The sequence below is a fragment of the Oryctolagus cuniculus genome, chromosome 5 (assembly GCF_051225735.1).
Source record: "Oryctolagus cuniculus isolate XC-2025 breed Fujian yellow rabbit chromosome 5, ASM5122573v1, whole genome shotgun sequence".
In the NCBI taxonomy this organism is placed as follows: Eukaryota; Metazoa; Chordata; class Mammalia; order Lagomorpha; family Leporidae; genus Oryctolagus; species Oryctolagus cuniculus.
Window position 1 is genome coordinate 51,614,565 of NC_142871.1, and position 23,828 is coordinate 51,638,392.

At 38.5% G+C, this 23,828-nt stretch overlaps 1 protein-coding gene across 4 annotated transcripts in view; it reads left to right on the plus strand.

Annotated features, from left to right (window-relative positions):
• CEP85L (centrosomal protein 85L) overlaps positions 1-23,828 on the plus strand; it is a 168,670-nt gene that overhangs the window by 31,178 nt on the left and 113,664 nt on the right. For all 4 annotated transcript variants that reach the window (XR_011388554.2, XM_002714781.6, XM_089333724.1 and 1 more), the window contains exons 2-3: positions 950-1,108; positions 18,264-19,048. Coding sequence is in view for 3 of the 4 variants with exons in the window: in XM_002714781.6 (XP_002714827.5) it covers positions 950-1,108; positions 18,264-19,048 (944 nt within the window). In the remaining variant the exon portion in view is untranslated. The remainder of the gene's footprint in view (positions 1-949; positions 1,109-18,263; positions 19,049-23,828) is intronic.

The window sequence follows — 23,828 nt, forward strand, 5'->3', positions numbered from 1 at the left end:
GGAAATCTTAGAATCCTGTCTGTCAAATATGCCAGAGCAGAGTGTTGAGATTTGAAGATAAACAGATACATTTAATAGTTTTTTAAAAAGATTTATTTCTTTATTTGAAAGAGTTAGGGAGGCAGAGATCGATTCACCTTCCATCTACTTGTTTGCTCTTCTAATGGCTGTAAAGGCCAGGCCAAAGCCAGGAGCTTCATCTGGATCTCCCCCATGGGTGCCGGGGCCCAAGTATTTGGCCCATCTTCTGCTTTTTTCAGTATCAGGGAGCTGAATTGGAAATGGAGCAGCTGGACATGAACTGGCACCCTTACAGGCTTTACCCACTATGCCACAATGTGGGCCCCTATATTTAACATTTTTAACACCACAACAATAGTTTCAAAACCAAATATCCAGAAGCAGAAAACAGTTCTTCAGGTAGAGGAAGCTTCAAAATCAGCATTGAATTGATGCACATGTCATATGTGTTTTTTGGTGAATCTAAGATCTCATTACTTTTCATTATTTTGGGACTGGTACTGTGTCGCAATGGGTTAAACCTTTGCCGCACAGAGCTGGTGTCCCATTTGGCTCTGGTTGGAGTTCTGGCTGCTCTACTTCCAATCCAGCTGCCTGCTAATGCACTTGGGAAGACAGCAGAAGATGGCCCAAATCCTTGGGCCCCTGCATCCATGTGGGAGACTCCCATGAAGCTCCAGCTCCTGGCTTTGGCCTGAGCCCTTGTTGTTGTGGCCATTTGGGGAAGTGAACCAGTGGATGGAAGATCTGATCTCTCTTGCTGTTTCTCTCTCTGCCTCTGTAACTGTTTGAAATAAATACATCTTTAAAAAAATATTTTAAACAGAAAAACCTTTTTTGCTCTATGTGTATTTTTCACAAAGTAAAAAAAAAAACCCTGCCCACTCAAAGAAATATATATTAATTTGTTGCATGTTTTCCTTTGTAGGCCCCGATTATTCATCAGCATGGTTACCTGGTAATGAATCATTGTGGCAGGCCACAGCTGTTCCATCTAACCATCGAAATAACCATATCAGGAGACATAGTATAGCTTCTGACAGTGGAGACACCGGCATTGGAACTTCCTGTTCTGACAGTGTGGAAGGTGAGCTGAAATTCTCAATATTTAGATATGGTTGTTTAAAGAATGGTTTTGTATGAGAATATTTGGTATGATTTGTTGTTTCAAAATAAAAATTATGAAGTAATGTTTTCACACTTAGTAATGTTCAGTGTTGCTATATATCAAATGAAAATGTCCCTCTGGTTATATTGTAATTTTTATTCATTTAAAAAAAAACTGTGAGATAATTAAAAGTGCTCCTGCACTTTTAAGAAGTAATACAGAGAAATTCTACATACAGTTTATCCATTTTGTTTCACAGCAATGTCTTTCAAGACTACAGAGTAGTATCACAACTAAGATATTACCATTGGCAGAGCTGAGACACCGAACATCTCCAGATACTTCATATTGCCCATGGTTGCTGCTTTTCCTTCCCCTTGATTATCCCTTAATTTTTAGAAACTACCCTTCTGTTCTCCATTTGTATAGTTTGTCATTTCAAGGATGCTGTATAAATGGAATCATAGAGTACATAGACTTTTTGAATTGGCTTTTTCCTATGGAGATTGGTCCAAGTTGTTATGTGTATAAATAGTTCATTCCTGTTTTATTGATGAATAGTATTCAGCAGGGGTGGTATTTAGCCTTTGGCCCAGTTTTTACTATTATGAGTAGAGCTGCTATGAATGTACATGTACAGTTTTTTTTTTTTAATTTAAGGATTTATTTATTCATTTAAAAGGCAGAATTACAGAGAAAGAGAGAGAGAGAGAAAGAGAGACGTGTGTCTTCCATCTGCTGGTTCACTCTCTAGATGGCCGCAATTGCTGGAGATAGCCTATCCGAAGCCAGGAGCTTTTTTCGGGTCTCCCATGCGGGTGCAGGGGCCCAAGGACGTGGACCATCTTCTGCTGCTTTCCCAGTCCATAGCAGAGAGCCATATGGGTAGTGGAGCAGCCGGGTCTCGAACTGGTGCCATATAGGATGCCGACACTGCAGGCAGCAGCCTTACCCTCTACACCACAGCGCTGGCCCCCTTGTACAGGTTTTATGTGGACATATTGTCTTTATTTCTCTGGGGTAGATGCCCAGTAGTGTTAGATTTTTTGCCTATTAGTATTCCTTGTAATTTTTTGCTTCTTGTGAAAGATGGTAATGACACACTGGGTAAATGGAGCTGTGGTGAATGGTCTTTTAGTAAGTGAGGGAGTAAGAGCGGGGGAGGGGTCCTGTGACTGGGTCTCAGGTTTGGCGAGTTCATGTTCCTGGGTTGTGAACTTTTAAGTGGTTCTCAGTTATTAAATTTTTATTTTCACCATCTTGAGTCGGATAGGATAGGTAGAGGGAGCTGGAGTTAGGAATTTCCCTTTCTACACATGGAAGGCTAGAGTTGGCTAGTTTCTTATTTCTCTTCCTTTAGGACAGTTAGACTCTGGTAAAACTCAGCAGACTAACCTCTGGTAAAGCAGGACAGACCCTGTAAAGAACACAGTACTCTGGTGTATCTTTTTAAACTTTTATTTAATAAATATAAATTTCAAAAGTACAGCTTTTGGATTACAGTGGCTTTTTCCCCCTCATAACTTCCCTCCCACCTGCAACCCTCCCATCTCCCGCTCCCTCTCCCCTTCCATTCACATCAAGATTCATTTTCAATTATCCTTATATACAGAAGATCAATTTAGTATATATTAAGTAAAGATTTCAACAGTTTGCACCCACACAGAAACACAAAGTGAAAAATACTAGTTATAGTGAAAAGTACTAGTTATAGCATTACTTCACATTGTACAACACATTAAAGACAGAGATCCTACATGGGAAGTAAGTGCACAGTGACTCCTGTTGTTGACTTAACAAATTGACACTCTTGTTTATGGAGTCAGTAATCACCCTAGGCTCTTGTCATGAGTTGCCAAGGCTATGGAAGCCTTTTGAGTTTGCCAACTCCGATCTTATTGAGACAAGGTCATAGTCAAAGTGGAAGTTCTCTCCTCCCTTCAGAGAACGGTACCTCCTTCTTTGATGGCCCATTCTTTCCATTGGGATCTCACTCACAGAGATCTTTCATTTAGGTCTTTTTTTTTTTTTTTTTTTTTTTCCCCAGAGTGTCTTGGCTTTCCATGCCTGAAATACTCTGATGGGCTCTTCAGCCAGATCTACTCTGGTGTATTTCAAATGGTTCCCTTCCCCCTCTGTCTGTGGGAAGCCTGCAGCAATTTTTCTCTGGTATTCACTGTGAGAACTCGATCAAGCTCCTGGAAGTAAAACAAAAGTGTACTGACCCCATATGACTGGGTCCACTTGATTTTTTTTTTTTTGACAGGCAGAGTGGACAGTGAGTGAGAGACAGACAGAGAGAAAGGTCTTCCTTTTTGCCATTGGTTCACCCTCCAATGGCCGCTGTGGCCGGTGTGCTGTGGCCGACGCACCGCGCTGATCCTAAGGCAGGAGCCAGATGCTTCTCCTGGTCTCCCATGTGGGTGCAGGGCCCAAGCACTTGGGCCTTCCTCCACTGCACTCCCAGGCTACAGCAGAGAGCTGGCCTGGAAGAGGGGCAACCAGGACAGAATCCGGCGCCCTGACTGGAACTAGAACCTGGTGTGCCGGTGCCACAGGCGGGGGATTAGCCTATCGAGCTGTGGTGCCGGCCCCCTTGGATTTTTTAACTCAGACTTGCCCATTCTTGGGGCCTGCTTCGTGATGCAGTTGGTTAAACTGCCACCTGCAACACTGGCATCCCACATGGGCATTGGTTTGAATCCCTGCTGCTGTTATTTCTGATCCAGCTCCCTGCTAATGTGCCTTGGAAAGTAGTGGAAGATGGACCAAGGGCTTGGGCTCCTGCACCCACATACATGACCTAGAAGAAGCTCCTAGCTCCTAGCAGTTGTGGTCATCTGGGGAGTGAACTAGCAGACGGGAGGTATCTGCCTCTATCTTTCTAGAATGCTGCCTTTCAAATAGATAAATAAATCTTAATGGTTAAGTCCCAGCAGTTTGTCAATTATAATTAAGCTTTTTCTACCTGTGCTCTTGTTGCCACGGAGGTCTCAGCTCTTGGATTTCTGATCAGGTGAATGAATGATGATTCTGTATCTGCTTGTTGCTCTCTCCTACTGTGAGAGCAGCAGTTTGCCCTGTGACCTCACTTCTCTTAGGGATCTAAGATGACTTCTTTTTACTTGTTAGGCTGGAGTGCTGACTTAAATGCTGGCCTGAAATCCTGATCTTCCTCACTAATAACATTGAACATGTTTTTCCTGTGCCGGTATCACACCTGTCTACTCTTGTTAGTGAAATGTCTCTTCATGTCTTCTGCCGTGTTCAAACTGTGTTTTTTTTCTCTCTGTTGAGTTTTGAGAGTTCTTTATATATTTTAGATACTAATCCTTTATTGCGGATGTTGGTTGCACAGATTTCCTTCTGCTTGGAGGCTTGTCTTTTTATCCTCTTACCAGCATGTTTTGCAGAGCAGAAGTTTTTAACTTTGAAACCTAGTATACCAGTTGTCTTATTTGTAGATGTTCCTTTTTATGCAAAATTTGAGAACTCTTTTGTTTAGTCACAGATCTTGAAGATTTTTTTCTCATTTTTTCTGCAGGTTTTATCATTTTATGTTAAGTGTGATCCATTTTTGATTTAGTTTTTTGAGTGTGTGTGATTTGTTAGAAAAAAATCACAGAACTTAAGAAAAGTTGTTATAGTTATGGTTTGTCACAGCCAGTGAATACAGATTTAAATCAATGATGGAAAAAGAAACAAAGGGCAGAGTCTAAGAGACTCCAACTCCAGACTTAACAGTTGTCCTGTCACTGTGGAGTTGTGTGTACAGTACTTAATTTCCCTAGCAATGATGTCTGATAATATGCACGGAGTCTTGCTAACTAGGCAAGCTCACCAAAGCTTTGGTGTCCTTGATCATAGGCATGGTTGGCTGCCCTTGTGGATGACCTTAGTTGCCTACTCTCCAGAAGTCAAGCTGATAGCAGTCGGTCCAGGACCCCACAGTGAGTCATATTACTAGCATAGACTTATATAGTGCCCCCAAGTAAAGGAGGACATTTTTATTAGGCCTAAGTATACACAAATTATCTTTTAGGAGCCAAACAAAGGCTAAACCTTTTTTGAAATATGCAGGATATGGAAAACTCAGACTTGCTGAATTAATCCTTACTGTACAATGTGAGGCATGGATTGAAGTCAGGTTTTTTTTTTAGCTTGATTAATTTTGGGTAGAATGATTACTCTACTTTATTCTTTTTCAAAATTGTTTCAGCTCTTCTGTGTTCCTTTACCATTCTGTATAAGCTTTAAGAATAATCTTGTAGAAAAAAGAATAGAGAACATCTTGGTAAGAATTTGATAGGAATTTGATTATCTGTGTATCAGTTTGAGGAGAATTGACATACTTTATTTACTTTGTTGAGTTTTTCAATCTATGAATGTGATTTGTTTTTCCATTTATTTAGAGCTTTAATTTATCATTTACCAGTATTGAATAGCTTTCAATACACATGTCCTGCACATATGGGTGTGTTAAATTTTCTTAGAGTGATTATTTCTAATTTTGTATTTCTGATTTGTTTTTTATGTATTATTCACATAGGACACATAAATATAATTTTAAATACATTTGCAATACTGGAATGCATTTGATTTTAAAAAATATTTGTTTTGTGTCCTGTTAGCACATGGACCTTGTTCAGTTCTAGGAGTTTTTGGTAGATTCCTTGAGATTTTTGGTGTAGATAATCACATCATCTGTAAATAGGGATAGGCTTCCTTTTTGATTTGTGTGCCTTTTCCCCCCTTTTCTTGACTCACCGTGGTGGTTAGAACATCCAGTACAGTGTGGAATGTGAGTAGCAGGAGTGGGTATCCTTGCCTTGTTTTGGTTCATACAGACATAGCATTCAGTCTTTTAACTGTAAAGTAGCAGCAGCACAGCTATTAGCTGTAGGTTTTTTATAGATGCTATTATTCGAGGTAGTTCTCTTTTATTCTTGTTTGTTGGGGTTTTTACATGAATGGCTGTTGGATTTTGTTAAATGTTTTTTTTAAATTATTTATTTGGAAGAGAGGGAGAGGCAGATCTTCATCTGGTGATTTACTCCCCAGATGGCTGTGACAGCCATTGCTGGGCCAGGCCAAGGCCAGGAGCAAGAACTCCATCCAGGTCTCCCACGTGGATGGCCTCAAGTACTTTGGCCAACCTGGTGAATTAGCAGGAATGCTGCATTGGAAGCAGAGTAGCCAGGACTTGTCTCAGACCTTGCCTTAACCTGCTGAACCACACCAGTCTCAGATACTTTTTCTGCATCTTGTTTAGCTTATTGATTATGATTGTAAGGCAAACTGGAGCAGAACAGAGAGGAGACAGGATATGGAACTTACAGTCAAATCAGATTTATTCAAGGGAAGATAAATTTGCAGAGGCATGCACAGAGACTGAACGTCAAAGTCTTCCAATAGGCCAGGTCTTACATAGCTTAGAGTGGGACCAAGGGTCCTGAGGTGAGGGCAGTGCACAGAGGTGAGCTGCTGCTTACACGGTTTCCCCCAGGCTTTCAAACCCAGAAGAGAATGCAGTGTTTGTTTGAGCTGGTCTCTTGAAAGGCGGCAGGGGTAAAGTGAATTTTATCTGCTTTTAGGCCAGGACCTAAAATGGCTGAGGTTTATATCCTTGTTCCATCACTTTGTATTTCCTGGAAGTGATTGTGTAAAATGTTTCTTATTCTCTGAAATATTTGATAGGTTTCTTCAGTGAAACAAACTGAATCTAGAAATTATTATCCCCAGAATTTTTATATTATAGAATCAATTCCCTTTAAAGTTGTAGAGTGATTTATATTATCTGTTTCAAATTGTATGGGTTGTGGTAATTTGTTTTTTAGAGTTCATTTCATCTAATTGTCAAATTTTTGTTTAGACTTGTTCATAGCATTCCCTTATTATTATCCATTTGATATCTACAGACCAAGGCAATATCACCTTTTCCATTTCTGTTATTGGTGATTTGTATCTTCTTTTTTTCAGACTTGGTAGTAGTTTGCAAATTTTACTGAACTTTTCAAAGAAGGATCTCTTTCATTGCTTTTCTATTTTAAATTCTTTTCTCAATTTAAATAATTACTGCTGCTCTTTATTATTTATTTCTGTTTGCATTGCATTTATTTTACTTTTTTCTAGGTCCTCAAAGTGGGAGATTAGTTTACATATTTGAGATTTTTCTCCCCTTTTAAAATATAGGGTTTAAAATTTCCCTCAGAATTGCTTTAGCTTTGTTCCACAAAGTTGATAGTTTAAATTTTTATCTCAGTTTACTGTATTTTCTTAATTTCCGTGTGAGTTCTTTGCAGTACAGGATTATGTAGAATTGTATTGCTTAGTTTTGATGTGTTTGGAGATTCTTCTGCTTTCTTTATTAATTTCTGGCATATTTTCATTGTGGTCAGCAACATTCTCTGTGATTTCATTTCTTTATTGAGTATTTTCAGGGACGGCATATGTTCTGTGGCCCCTTGGAAAGAATGTGTGTTCTGCTGTTGTTGGGCAGAGTGTTCTTTAAATGTTGATTAGATCCTGTTGGTTGTTGGTGTTTCCTATGTTTTTGATGATTTTCTACCTAGTTCTGTCAATTATTGGGAGAGGGTTATTAAAAATCTCCAATTATAATTATGGTTTTGTGTGTTTTTCTCTTTTTTCTATAATTTTTTGCTGTTTACAGTGCAGCTCTGTTGTAGTTGCACACACATTTAACATTGCTATATTTTCTTGGCAGATTGGGCATTTTATCATTGTATAATGTTCCCTCTGTCTTTGGTTAATTTTCTTTGCTCTGACATGTACTTTTTCTGATTTTAAATAATCATTCATACTTTTCTTTGATTGCTTACACAGTTTATGTTTTTTCATCCTTTCACATTCAAACTGTCTATATCATTACATTTTAAGTAAGTTAGGTGATCAACTGTGCTAATCTCTGTCTTTTAATTGGTGTATTTAGACCATTTACAATTAATGAAACTTTTAGTTTTAACTGACATAATTGTACATATTTTTGGGGTACAATGTGTTGTTTTCTTTAAATGTATATGGTATAATGATCAAATCAGGATAGTTAAATTATCTATCATCTCAAACATTTATCATTTCTTTGTGATGGGAAGAATGAAAATCCTTTCTTACACCTGTTTTGAGACATAGAATACTATATATACTATAGAATACTATTAACTGTAGTTTCCCCACTGTGCCACAGAACACCAAGCTTATTCTTCCTATCTGATTATAAATTTGTACACGTTGACTGACCTCTTCTTAAGTCCCTCTCAGTATTATCATTAATACATTAATACTTGAGACTTTGTTTTGTTTCTGTTTGTTTTTGTAACTTCCTGTGGGATACTTGAGCACTTCAAATTCCATTTGGAATTGTGTTTTAAAGATTTATTTATTTATTGAAGATTTGTTTACTTATTTGAAAGGCGGAGTTAGAGAGGGAGGGATAGAGAGATCTTCCATCTGCTGGTTCACTCCCTAAATGGTCTCAGCCAAGGCTGGGCCTAGCCAAAGCCAGGAGCCAGACACTTCTTTCAGGTCTCCCACACAGGTACAGGGCCCCAAGCATTTGGGTCGTCCTCCACTGCTTTCCCAGGCACATTAGTTGGGAGCTGGATAGGAAGTGGAGCAGCTGGGACATGAGCTGGTGCCCATAAGAATGCTATTGTTGAAGATAGCAGCTTCACCTGATACACCATAATGCTGGCTTCTCTCTCTCTCTCTCTCTCTCTCTCTCTCTCTCTCTCTCTCAGAGAGAGAAAGAATGAGACAGAGAGAAAGAGATCTTTTATCTGTTGGCCCAGTTTCCACATCACTGGGGCTTGGTCAGGCTAAAGCCAGGAACCAGGAACTCAATCCAGGGCTCCTACGTGGCAGGCAGGAACCCCAAAGACTTGGGCCATCATCCATTGCCTTCCCAGGTACATTAGCAGAAAATTAGATTGGAGTAGCGGGAGTAGCAGGAACTTGAACCAGCACTGCAATATGGGATGCCACTGTTGGAAGCAGCAGTTTAACTTGCTGCACCACAGTGCCTGCCCCCTTGTATATATGTTTGAGTATCTCTCTTTGTATGGCTCTTCTAGTGGTAGCTATTTATATGGACAGTGCCCTAGGTACATATATCAGAATATACTGATGTTATTTTAACATTTTAATGTAACATAGAAACCAATTTACTACCCTTTACCCTTCCTCATTTATAGTAAATTTGCTTCACATATTTGCGCTGGCATTGTAATTTCTGTTTCAACTGCCAAACATAATTTAGGAAACTGAGGAGAAGGATAAGAGCCTATTGTATTTGCTCATAATTTTGCTTCCTGTTTATTCTTCCTAATGTTCCAAGGTTGCTCCTCTTATTGTTTCCTTTTGTTTAAACAACTTCTGTTAGTTATTCTGTTGAGAGATCTGTGGATCACAAAGTATGTTAGTTTTCTTTTCTCGTTTATGTGACTTTCTCATTCTTGATTCCTTAAGGATATTTTTACTGGGTATATAATTCTTGCCTGGTGATTTTTTTTTTTTTTTTTTATTTCAGCGCTTGGAAAATACTGTTTTACCTCTTTGTGTCTCCATAATTCCTGATGACAAATTCACTATCATTTGTTTTGTTTTTCCCCTTTTTAGGTAAGGTGTCGCTTGTCTTTTGACTGCTTTCAAGACTTTTTTTGGGGCCAGTACCGTGGCTCACTAGGTTAATCCTCCACCTGCGTACGGTACCGGCATCCCATATGGGCACCGGTTCTAGTCCCGGCTGGTCCTCTTCCAGTCCAGCTCTCTGCTGTGGCCCAGGAAGGCAGTGGAGGATGGCCCAAGTGCTTGGTCCTCTGCACCCGCATGGGAGACCGGGAGGAAGCACCTGGCTCCTGGCTTCGGACTGGCATAGCTCTGGCCATGGCGGCCATTTGGGGAGTGAGCCAACCTTTCTCTCTGTTTCTCTCTCTCACTGTCTAGCTCTATCTGTCAAAAAAAAAAAAAAAAAAAAAAAAAAAAAAAAAAAAAAAAAAGAAGCAGAATATTAGGACATTTGAAAAAAAAGACTTTTTTCTTTGACTTCAGTTTTTATAAATTTATCTTGTGTCTTTGGGTGAAGTTCTTTGGGCTGATTCTGTTTGGGGTTTATATGGTCTTTGAATCTGCAAGTTCATGTCTCATGGTACTTTATGGAAGTTTTTAGCCTTGAAGGAAATTTTTTAACCTCCTACTATTTCCTTCCTGAAGCTTTACTTCTCTCTCTCTCTCTCTCTCTCTCTTTTGTGGTTGCTGCTTGTTTGCTGTAGAAATTGAGTAATTTGTATTGTGTCTCCCAATTCAATGAATTTTTCTTAGTCTACTTTATTATACTGTTAATCTAAGCTACTAATTCTTAAAATTTCTATTACTGTATTTTGTCAGTTCTAAAATTTTTATTTTGGCTATTTTATTTTATTTGAGTTAGACAGTGAGAGAGAGAGACAGAGAGAAAGGTCTTTCTTCCGTTGGTTCACCCTCCAAATGGCTGCTACGGCCACGTGCTGTGCCGATCCAAAGCCAGGAGCCAGGTGCTTCCTCCTGGTCTCCCATGCAGGTGCAGGGCCCAAGCACTTGGGCCATCCTCCACTGCCTTCCTGGGCCACAGCAGAGAGCTGGACTGGAAGAAGAGCAACCAGGACTAGAACCTGGCGCCCATATGGGATGCTGGTGCTGCAGGCGGAGGATTAACCAAGTGAGCTACCTTGCCAGCCCTATTTTGTCTATTTTTATTTCCTTTCTCTTTACTGAAACTTTTGTTGTTGTTGATGCTCTACCATTATAGTGTGATTATGCTGTACACAGCAAGTGCTCCATGTGTACTTCAAAAACAACTCCCTCTCAAACTAATCTCTGTGGCAAGAGCAGCTATTTACCCAGTCTCTAGATCTCAGAAAAAAAAACCAACCAACCAAACAAACAAAAAAACTCTAGGAAAAAAATGATGATTATAGGTGCAGCTTCTGTTAAACCTTGGTAATCCTGTAGATACATATATCCTCATGGCACAGATGTATTTCCTACAAACCTGGAATTTGAGACCCCATGAACAAATCACCACAGCTAAAAAGTAGTAATGCTAGTGTTAAGTCTTTCAATTTCTTGTTAAATATAAAAATCCCAATCATGATTTAATATTATTTTAAACAAAAAAATCATAATAAAAAGCAAATCATTCAGTGGTAATTTTAGAAGACTCTTCTATACTAGAGTACCTTCCCTGTGGAGATTCTGATGTGATCTTCTCTATCCTAATCTTCTTGTAAATATGTAGTCCAGGGAACACAGTAAGTATTCAATAAATATTCTCTAAATGAATAAATGAATGGAGCTCTAAAAGCTGCAAATTAGAAGGGAAAGAAAGGAGAGGCACCAGTATAGAATAGTCATTTGTAAAACAGGATATTTGTAATTTATATAACACTTACATTCTGCTTTCAGTTTACCTGATAAACAAACATCTTTAGTTTATAATTTTTTTGAAGACTTAGTAAAGAACCTTAAAGTAAAAAGAAAAAAAAGAATAACAGTTGTGATTGCATGTACCATTCATGGGACACTGTCAGAGTTTTGTGGTGACCGAAGAGCCACCACATTAATTATTATCAAATGAGACAAGATGGCAGGAGTCTCTACCATCCAGTTTGTTTAGTGTTGCGTGACTTAACTTCAAAGATGTACTGTTTACTTGAAGTTATGTACCATGGAATTAAAAAAAAATATTCCATGTACTTTTATCTGTACCTCCCAAATTATTATATTTAGTATACAGAAATATTATTCAAGCACAACTTGCAAAGAGAAATAAGTGTTAAAGTGAAATAGAACACACAATTTACTATTACAGGTTACATATTTAAATAAGTATATTATTATTTGAAAATATATCCAAACTCTAGAAGCTTGTGGCAAAATAGGTTCTTTCCTCCTAAACACTGAATTTCTGATCAGACTATAAATATGAAAGACTGATAAAACTGAGTTCTTCCATCTGTATAAGTCACTCTCACATAGGTACCTACTGGTCTAGCAACAAATTATGGTCTGAGATTCCCAATCTGGAGGAATAGCAAGAGGAAACTGAATGTATAGGTCAAGACCTTGAGGAAAAAAAAAGGGCCCACTGTGGCATAGGCCTGACTTTGTAACCTTCCACAGGACTATCTTCTTGTCCTGTATCTCATGACTTCTTATAGGCAGGCTCTCAGGCAATTTATCTATCTTTATAAGCTCCCAGCAATCTGTTTTAGGCTAATTTTCAAACATTTTAAAATATATTTTACTTTTTAAAAAGTACAGTTAGTGTTAAGTTCTTTTTCAAAATAATTACCAATTGCAAATTTGTATTAAAGATACTGATAAAAATGAACTTAAGTTTGATCATGTCTTTCATAGTGGTTTTTACTGAGAAGTAATAGAGCTATTGAATACTGTAAATGTTAAGCTCATCCAGTGGATATATATTAGAAAGGAAGAAACATGATTTGTGCATTGTTTTCATCCTTTAAAAAATCTAAGGCCTTTGTAAGGTAAGAACTTGGTCAATCATTTATTCACTGAGCCAATGTTTTGGAAAGATTTATTTCTTTATTTGAAAGTGAGAGTTACAGAGAGAGAAGGAGAGACAGAGAGAGATTGATCTTGAACTAGTTCACTCCCCAAATGGCTGCATCAGCCGGGTCTGGGCCAGGCTGAAGCCAGGAGCTAGGAGCTTCATCCCAGTATCCCACATGGGTACAGGGGCCCAAGGAGTTTGGCCATCTTCTCCTGCTTTCCCAGCATTGAGCCAGTATTTATAGTGTCTACTACTATATGTTAGCAACTGTGCTAAGGGTTTTCTCTAATCATTGTGTACATTTTCTCTAATCATTGTGTACATGAAGTCTAGTCCTGTTGTTCTTGCCTTTCAAATAGATATATAAATAAATAAGTCTTTAAAAATATTTGAAATTGGGGACTGGCACTGCGATGTTGAGGGTAAAGCTCCCACCTGCAGTGCTGGCATCCCATATGGGCACCAGTTCGAGTCCTGGCTGTTCTGCTTCCTACCCAACTCTCTGCTATAGCCTGGGAAAGCAGTAGAGGATGGTCCAGCTCCCTGGGCCCCTGTATCAGTGTGGGAGACCTGCAAGAAGCCCCTGGTTTCTGGCTTTGGATCAGCCCAACTATGGCCATTACAGCCATTTGGGAAGTGAATCAGCAGATGGAAGACTTTCTTTATCTCTCTCTCTTTGCCACTGCCTCTCTGTAACTGTGTGCTTCAAAAAATAAATTAATTAAAAAAATATTTAAGGGGCCAGCGCCGTGGCACAGTAGGTTAATCCTCCGCCTGCGGCGCTGGCATCCCATATGGGTGCTGGTTCTAGTCCAGTTGCTCTACCTCCAATCCAGCTCTCTGCTATGGCCTGGGAAAGCAGTAGAGGATGGCTCAAGTCCTTGGGCCCCTACACCCACATGGGAGACTGGGAAGAAGCGCCTGCCTCCAGGCTTCGGATCTGCACAGTTCCAGCTGTTGCAGCCATTTGGAGAGTGAACCAGTGGAAGGAAGACCTTTTTCTCTGTTTCTTCCTCTCACTGTCTGGAACTCTACCTCTCAAATAAATAAATAAAAAATATTAAAAAAAAAAATTGAGGGGCTGGCGCTATGGCATAGCCCGTAAAGCTGCTGTCTGCAGTGCTGGCATCCTATATGGGCACCAGTTTGTGTCCTGGCTGCTCCACTTCAATCCAGCTCTCTGTTGTGGCCTGGGAGAGCAGTAGAAGATGGTCCAGGTCCTTGGGCCCCGGCACCCGTGTGGGATACCTGGAAGAAGCTACTGGCTCCTGGCTTTGGATTCCCGCAGCTCCAGCCATTGTGGCCAACTGGGGAGTGAACTGGTGGATGGAAGATCTCTCTCTCTCTCTGACTCTCCTCTCTCTGTGTAACTCTGACTTTCTAATAAATCTTTGAAAGAAAATTTGAAATTGGGGCTGGTGTTGTGGTATAGTGGGTTAAGCTGCCACCTGCAATGCCAGCAACCCACATGGGCACCAGTTCAAGTCCTGCTGCTCCTCTTCTGATCCGGCTCCCTAGTATTTACCTGGAAAAGCAGTGGGGCCCCTTTTACCCACATGGGAGACCCCAATGAGGTTCCTGGCTCCTGGTTTGGTCTGATCAGCCCTATCTATTGTAGCCATTTGGGGGAGTGAACCAGCAGATGGAAAATCTTCTCTTTCTGTCCCTCTTTCTCTGTAACCTGTCTTTCAAATAAATACATAAATCTTTGAAAAACTTATTTGAAGTAATTTCATAGATAAAAATTAGAAAATATAAAATAGTTAAAAAAACAAGATGATTGATTATTATGATTAGATAAGAGGTAAGATTTGCACAGACTCCCATACTCTGGTCATGTACAGTTGCTAAAAAAATAGGTCTTATATTTGACTGTGGGGAAACAGAACTATCACTAAAATGTGAAGAATAAAAGCAAGCAGTTCAGTCAAGCATGCTTTTCACCGTACTGATATCTGAAGAACAGTTTTTATGATGTTTCTGACAGTTATTTTTGTACCATAATGTCATATTGGACTTAGGTTTAATTCATAGGTACTAACACATATGATTTTTTCTAGGAGTGTTTTGTTTAGCTGTTAAATTTAGTCCTGTGATTTAATGGAATGTGTGAGCTAGAAGTCCCACATTATTCATTTGTTGTCCAGTTACACCAGCTTTCCCTATTCTTTAACTTGTTAATATAGAAAAAAATTAATGTGTAAAAATGGTAATCAGAATCATGCTCTGTCGCAAATATAGGAACCTTAAAACATTGGATTGCTGGTAATCACCCCTGTCGTAATATGCCATAGATGCCAAATATTTTGGCTGCCTTTTACTCACAGATTATTGTTTTTGTTGTCTTATGCAGTTATTACTTTTTTTAAAGACCTAATAATAAATTTACCTTCACCTCTCCCATCATTCCTTCCAGCATCTCAGGACTCATTTTTTTCTTCTTCCTGAAAGAAACTAAAGAGATTTAGCAGTTCCTTTAGTGAGTCTTTTGGTAGTAAACTCTGTTTTTGTTTAGCTTGTTTTTGTTTAGCTCTTTAAAGCTAAACAAAAAGATTGTTTCCCTGGAGAAAAGCATTTTTTTGAATGTCAGTTATTTACCTTTAACTCTTTGAAGATACTAGTCTACTGTGTTATGAATTCCGTTATTGATGTTGAGAAGTTAGTAAATACTCTGATAGTTGTTGAGTGAATTATCTGCCTGTCCTCTGTGGCGCACTTCTTCTTGTGTGGTGTTTTGTAGTTTCTTGATGATAAGCTTTTATCCTGCTATCCTGCTATGTTAACAATGGAATTGTTGGGGCCGGCGCCATGGCTCACTTGGTTAATCCTCCGCCTGCGGCACCGGCATCCCATGTGGGTGCCGGGTTCTAGTCCTGGTTGTCTCGGTTGCTCCTCTTCCAGTCCAGCTCTCTGCTGTGGCCCAGGAAGGCAGTGGAGGATGGCCCAAGTGCTTGAGCCCCTGCACCCACACGGGATTTATTTATTTATTTATTTATTTATTTCGATTTATTTATTTACTTGAGATGCAGAGTTACAGAGAAAGACAGGCATCCATCCGCTAGTTCACTCCCCAAATGGCAGCAACAGCCAGAGTTGAGCTGGGCTGATCAGGAGCCAGGAGCTTCTTCTGGTTCTCCCCTGTAGGTGCCGGGTCCCAAGCACATGGGCCATCTTTTACTGCTTTCCCAGGCTATCAGTAGGGAGCCAGATTGGAAATGGGGCAGCCGGGGCTAGAACCATTGCCCACATGGGATGCCGGCACCACAGGAGGATGCTTAACCTACTACACCACAGTGCCAGTCCCAAGACTCCTGTTCTTGTCTTGGATGCTCCATTTCCAGTCCAGCTGCCTGCTGATGGCCCAGTGTTTGGCACCCTGTTACCCTTGGGAGACCAAATGAAGCTTCTGGTTCCTGGCTTCAACCTGGCCTAGCTCTGGCCATTGCAGCCATCTGGGGAGTGAACCAGTAGATGGAAGTTCTCTCTATCTCTATGTGTTTCTTTTTGTTTTTGTTTTTTTTCTCTTCATACTATTTGTTGAACTGTTTTACTTAGAGTAAGGTTAACTAACTATATGATCATTAAGTGTACTGAAAGTAGATCTTTGTAGAAATTAAGAGTGGAAATCTGAGAAGGGCAGGGGGAGGAAATGTTGGAGTGTGGGGGGTGCCACTGTGTTTCTAATTTGTAAAAATACATAATAATCTATACTACATTAATAAAAAATTCCATAGACTTTTGGAGACATTTGTCCTGTTTCTATTTAGAATTGACTCTCAATAAAAATATCTCCCTGTATTTTCTTGTTCAACTGATTATCATTCTGTACTTGATATTTTGGAGGGCTAGAGAACCAGGCTTACGGTTAAGCTTTCAGATGCCTCATATCCTGTCTGAAAACTGTCACTCTCCGGTCCATCCAGCACTGGAGGAAACCCGTTGTGCTATCCAAGTGCTGCCACTTCTGAACCAGGATCTTGATTTTGTAGTCACTGTTGGACCTCCTCTCTTGCTGCCATTGTGGAAAACTGATGCTTTCCCTAATGTCTATACCAGCTGCTATAGTCCGTTTTCTCTTGTGACTCATTTCCGAATTGAAATCTAGTTGCAGGGTATGTTGTGAATTTGAGGTTTGAAGCTTAGTTTGGTAGGTTGGACTAATAATAAAAGAATTTTTCCAAGCACATAAAGGCTCTGCAGAAGCTGATTAAGTATCCTTGAATATGATAAATATTTGCCCTAATACTTTTGCTCGTATCCCTCCATCTATTATACTTCTTTCCTTTTCATCTCCAGGTGAATACATTTTGTACAAAGACCAAGTAAAATTCTGTCTTTTATGCTAGTCTGGCTCATCCTAACCTGAATTTTCTTATGACTTTATCAATGGTTCTTTCCCCCTTACTTTACTTCTTTGAAATAATGCCAACACACAAGTATTATTAAATATGCTCTGGTGTTAGAGTTGAACAATATGGAAAAACATAGAAAATGTGAAAGCTGCCTTTCACCCCTCAGTATCTCTAACCTCCGCATTTAGATTTGTCTTCCCTTTCTAGATATCTCCTGATAACAAAATTATAATGACTGCTTTTAATTTTGTATATATGATGATGATTTGTCACTGAATGCTAAGTTCATTTAATGTAGAGGCACTTATTTTTTGACTTTTGTAAGAGTCTACTACCACTATTCTTGTGTGAAGAATAATATGCTATTTGGGCCTGATAATAGATAATCAGTTATTTTTGAAGTAAAAATTTACAATTTGGGAATTTAATGACTGTAAAAAGAAAGATACAAATCAAATTAGATGCCAAGATTCTAGTTTGGGTTATATTCTTGTATCATTGATGCCATTTAATGAGTCTAGAAGTTTTGGAAACAATTTGTCTCTGCAAGTATATTACTTAGAGCCTTTTCTGAATATTTTCCATTATTGCAGGAGCTCCTTTAGCCATATTTCTAATTAATTAATTTAATTAATTAATCTTTAGGCTGGAGAGTTGCTGAAATATTCAGATCTGGCATAGATTTCTTCAGTTTAGGAAAGCATGAAAAATGCCATTTTCTGATAGAGTTGTGACTGAAACTTCAATGTTGGATTATGAGTTAAGACTCCTCAGTGGGGAAGTTAATTTTTTTTTCTTTTGAAGGCACACTTCTTTGATTAAATAGGGTAACATTTTTCATTTGTAAATAGGTGGTGAAAGGGCATATGCTTTATTATATTTTCTTATTTAGAAAATGTTTGAAAGTATTTAGATGCTTCAAAAAATTCATGGGAAAATGGAATTAAAAGATGTTATTTTTGTGCAAAGGCAATCTTGATTTCTCTATTTTCATAATGTATGTTTTCCATGAAATTCTTTGAAGATCCCTTAGAAGTTTGCCTTATTTCAGATAAACATAGCAATAATACTGATTTCCTTGTTTTAAAGAAGTGCCCCTGAAAGTTGGTGCTAGGATACCATGTTCACGTTTTTCTTTTGGCATTTTGTATTTTACCTCATTCACTCTTGTCTGCTAATTGTACCTAATTTGGCAATCTTCTTTTTCCAGATCATTCAACTTCAAGTGGCACGTTATCTTTTAAGCCTAGCCGATCATTGGTTACTCTCCCTACTGCCCATGTGATGCCATCCAACTCCAGCCCTTCAATTTCCAAACACAGGGAATCATTAACAACAGATGGCTCAAAATGGAGTACAAGCTTCTTGCAAACATTGAGAGACCACAGTAGGGGGCAGCAGGACTCCTCTCTCGACATGAAGGACTTTCGGCCTCTTCGGAAATGGTCGTCTTTATCTAAACTCACTGCCCCCTATAATTGCAAGGAGGGTGGCACTGCACCAGCAGAAGAGTCAAGGAATGGTTTGGAAAAGACAGGGCGGGGCAAGGCCTTAACATCACAATTAAGGACAATTGGGCCTAGCTGCTTACACGATAGTATGGAGATGCTTAAGCTAGAAGACAAGGAAATAAATAAAAAACGGTCATCAACTCTGGACTGCAAGTATAAGTATGAGAGCTGTAGCAAAGACGACTTCAGAGCCTCTTCTGCTCTAAGGAGACAGACTTTAGACATGACATACAGTGCCTTACCTGAAAGCAAGCCCATTATGATGAGCTCAGAGGGCTTTGAACCCCCAAAATACTTAGGACTTGGTCAACAGGCCGTAGGTGGAGTTCCTATTCAGCCTTCTGTGAGGACTCAGATGTGGCTTACAGAGCAGTTGCGGACAAACCCTTTGGAAAACAGAACTACAGAGGACTCTTACAGTTTAGCTCCTTGGCAACAGCAGCAAATTGAAGAGTTTCAGCAGGGAAGTGAAACACCAATGCAGGTAAAGCTCAAAATCTAGTGTTTGCTTCCCTCCAGTGGATGTTTTGAGTACTGTAACACATTTATAGTTAGTCTGTGATAGTCACTGATTCTGCTTTTCCTTTTCCCTGCAAGTTAATAAGCATAGTTATATATTAGAAACTTGAAAAATGTTGCTTTGATAAACAAAACTTACAAGCATTTGAGATAAATTAACATGAGAAACTTAAAAATCTTATACCTAATTTTATTTTTACTTTCCAGTTGTTAAATGGGCATAAAAAAGCAAAAATATATTTAATAAAAAACCCTCTTGAAATAGAAAAGAATCTGGCCTACTATAATAGAAAGAACATTAGCTTCAGAGTACTAGGTGTTGGATTGTATTTCTGGTTTTGTCACATTAGAACCTGGATGATTCTTGATCTATTATTTAATTTCTCTGGGTCATTTGTAAAATTTTGATGGTGGTTGATATATATTTAGGTTTGTAAATCAGATGTGTCTGTCAAGATTTGTTAATCAACTTCACTAAAGTACTTTATGATAAAGCCATATATTAAATAAAATAGAGCCCCTAAAAAAACTAGGGACTAATGTGTAAATGTATAAATTTCTTGATCTGGAAATGTTTCCATTCTCAGGAACCAATTTTATGATATAAAACATGTTCATTTATTATTAAAACATTTGTAAAATGAATTACTATAGGAAAAATTATAAGATTTCCTTTGAGTAAAAATTTTAAATGATTTTCATTACTATTGCTAATAAAAATAATAAAGAATAAGGAATATAGTTATGTTGGCCGGCGCTGCGGCTCAATAGGTTAATCCTCCTCCTGCGGTGCCAGCACACTGGGTTCTAGTCCCAGTCGGGGCACCGGATTCTGTCCCGGTTGCTCCTCTTCCAGGCCAGCTCTCTGCTGTGGCCTGGGAGTGCAGTGGAGGATGGCCCAAGTACTTGGGCCCTGCACCCCATGGGAGACCAGGAGAAGCACCTGGCTCCTGCCTTTGGATCAGCGCGGTGCGCCAGCCACAGCCAGCCGACCGCGGCGGCCATTAGAGGGTGAACCAATGGCAAAGGAAGACCTTTCTCTCTCTCTCTCTCTCTCTCTCTGTCCACTCTGCCTGTCAAAAAAAAAAAAAAAAAAAAAAAAAAAAAAAAAAAAAAGAATATAGTTACGAAAGGATAAGGAGGTCACTTATCTAGAAAACTCATAAATCTGAATACAATTTCAAAACATACACAAAACCTAATGTGCTACATAATCAAAGAATCCTTAACACATATAATGTGACTTCTTTCCTCTTTCTTTGCACACAATTCTGATAATCATCTTGGTTATGTATATTTAAACCATATTGCCAAACAGAAACATTATGATTGACTTACAAATAAAAAAAGCAATTAACTGGATTTGTGATCTATCACTTCAAGTTACTGAAAGATAGGAAGTGCATTTTTAAAATATTGTCATATTTCAACTTTCAAGTGCTTGTGAATATGCACAAACAGGGCTCGGGTGGTTGTTTCTCCAGGTGATTTTGTTACACAGAATTGGAGCTACCCAGAGGGAGTGAGTGTGTAACTGAGAAAATTGGGCAATTTTTAGAGTGATAAGTACTAATTCCCTCCTCCTTTCATTCTGCTTTTTCCTTAACCTTGAAGCAACACGGTAAGGTAAGGTGGTCTTTTGGAGGTTCATGGTGGAGAAAAAGCTTGTGTCTTCTAGGAGTGTGAAGTGTAGGGAGAAGGCTAATAATGGAAAAAATTTGTGTGTATTCTGGAAAGCCCTACTTCTTGATTAACTTGATTTGGAGGTGGTTTCTTTACAGCGCTTTTACATTTAGGAGTAGAAAGATGGACCAAGGTAAAGCAACTAGACTTTAGTTGAAATCTTGTGGTGACTGCTTCTCTTCTAATTTCCTTCTTGGATGACTACATGAAGAGTTCTTACTTAGGTTCTCCTTAGAGCCTCCAGGGACTCTCTTATTTTAAAGCTCTTATCCTAGTGGTTTCTTAAAAGTTCCTAACAAGTCTCTTTGAAACATTTAGTTCCTTGCAGTATAGTTTTTACATAAGGAAAAGAACCTTGGTAAGGACTAACCCATCTGATAAATTGTGATTTTTTTTTCACTCACTGTTACTCAACTCTCATCAAGAGAAAAATAGTTCCTGTATATCTAAGAAAAGGAATTTCACTGAAAGTCATGTTTGAGTAACACCATAGATTTATTAAGAACTTTGTAGATCTCATTATTTTATTTCAGTTTTCACAGTTATTATTCCCGTTTGTGAACAAAGTTAGTTTGTCACATAGAAGTTTTGCTTTTCTTTTTTTCTCTTCTTAGGACTCAGTACAGAGCAGTTATGTTCTTTGATTTTTTTTTCTAAATCATCTGGAATGCTGCTAGTGTAATACTCTGAAGCATTTTACTTTGTGAATGAGGAAAAACTATGTCCTCAGTTGGTTTAGGGCATAGAGGGGCTCATGTGCACTGTCCAGCATTGGACTTTGGTTCTTTCCTTTGTACCCCATTACACACTGCATCTCTAAACTGTCTGACTAAGAAATGTGACAGAAGAATAAGAAGTTTTGTCTTCTTTTTGGGAAGAATACTTCCCCCTTTCTGTGTGTCCATTTCTATTTCTTTTCTGGGAGAGCAGAGGGAGTAGAGAATGTACATTTTTGCACATAACAGCTGTATCTATTAGATTCCTATAGACCCAGCATGGATCTCCCAGACACTAAAGTAGTGGTCTCTTTATTGATAAAGTTACTTTTTTTTCCTTTTATATTCCCTAAGGTGTTTTAAACTCTGGATGCAGTCATTTAAAGGAAGAACATGAAATTTGTGCCCATTTAAATCATATACAGACACCTAATAGTTTCAACATGTTTTATGTAATATATATGTAATATATCTATATTTCATGTAAATTTATATTTTCATATCTTAACAAAAATTGATAAAATGTCTTTTAGACTTAACTTTTGTCTAATATGAGAATTTTTTTTAACTTGAGAGTGTTTTGTGTATGTTCTTTTGAAGTAACAGTTTTAATGTTTTTATTTTTTGTTATTTTTTCACCCTCTTTTCTTTAAATTTTTTTTTTACTATTTGACTTACTCTGAATAGTCCTTTGAAAGATGTATGACACTATAGATAGGATATAACGTGACACATTCATTAGATAGCTAAAAAGTATATATTGCATTTTTGTATAAATAAAAATTAGTAATGATTTGTCTTTTTTAATATGTCAACTTTTCTGTATTATTTGGCTTGTAATTTCTAGACATTTTCAAGATGTATTGTTACTTAGCAGAAGAGCAGATCTTTTTTGAAATTTATCATAATCCGGCCGGCACCGCAGCTCAATAGGCTAATCCTCCACCTGCAGCTCCGGCACACCGGGTTCTAGTCCCGGTCGGGGCGCCGGATTCTGTCGCGGTTGCCCCTCTTCCAGTCCAGCTCTCTGCTGTGGCCCGGGAGTGCAGTGGAGGATGGCCCAAGTGCTTGGGCCCTGCACCCCATGGGAGACCAGGAGAAGCACCTGGCTTCCAGCTTTGGATCAGTGCGATGCCCCAGCCGCAGCACGCCGGCCACGACGGCCATTAGAGGGTGAACCAATGGCAAAGGAAGACCTTTCTCTCTGTCTCTCTCTCTCACTGTCCACTCTGCCTGTCCAAAAAAAAAAAAAAAAAAAAATCATATTCCTACTTTGTCAGAAGAATAAAAAAAGTATCAAAGAAATAATCTCTAGGTAAAGGCAAATTCATTATTTTATATAGGTCTGCCCTCTTGTGTCTGTACTAGGAATCATGATTTCATTTTATTTGTAGAGTCACTCAAAAAAAAGAAAGAAATCTAGAAAATCAAAACAGTATAAGTAGAATGTTTTATAGTTAGTATCATGAGAATATTAGAAAGCCATTTCACTGAGTTCAAGAATAGTTTTTTTAAAAATTTTATTTATTTATTTAAGAGGCAGAGAAAAAGAGAGTGAACTTTCCCATCTGTTGGTTCACTCCCTGAATGCCCACAAATGGCCAGGACTGGACCAGGCTGAAACTGGGTGCTGGGAACTGAATCCAAGTCTTCCACAAGAGTGACTGGAACCAAATTACTTGAGCCATCATTGCTACCTCTCAGGATCTGTATTAGTAGGAAGCTGGAGTGAGGAGCCAGAGCCGTGTATCAAAACAGGTACTTGGATATGGGATGCTGGTGTCTTAACCAACATCTTAACTGCTAGGCTAAATGTCTGCACCAAGAACATTATTTTTAATGCAAATAATTCAGATTATTTGCATTAAACAAATACACATTTTTAATCAATTAAAATATAATGGATCACAATTCAACATTTAAAACTTAGTTCTTTTTCAACTATTCAGTAAATTAAGATTCGAATTCATTTTCTAGCATTTAGAATTAAAAACAATTTTAATACACTGTTTTCTTGTATCTTACTCTTTACACATCATGATAAGCAGAGTAGTTCCATTTAGAGAATGAGGGTTTTTTTTTTTAACATTATAATCTGAGTTAGAATATTCTGAATACTCACAGTATCAGGTTTTAATTTCTATCAAAGATAGAATGAAGAATGAAAACGATTTTTGTTTCTGTATTACTGAGGAAAAACCCAAGTTTACATTTATTAGTTTGAGATTTATATTGTAATGAACAATGTAATAATTATCAGTTCAGCTTTTCCACTTACTTTTAAGAACGGAACAGCTAATTATCGAATTTAAATACTTTCTGAATAGGTGGTTACTGAGACCAGTC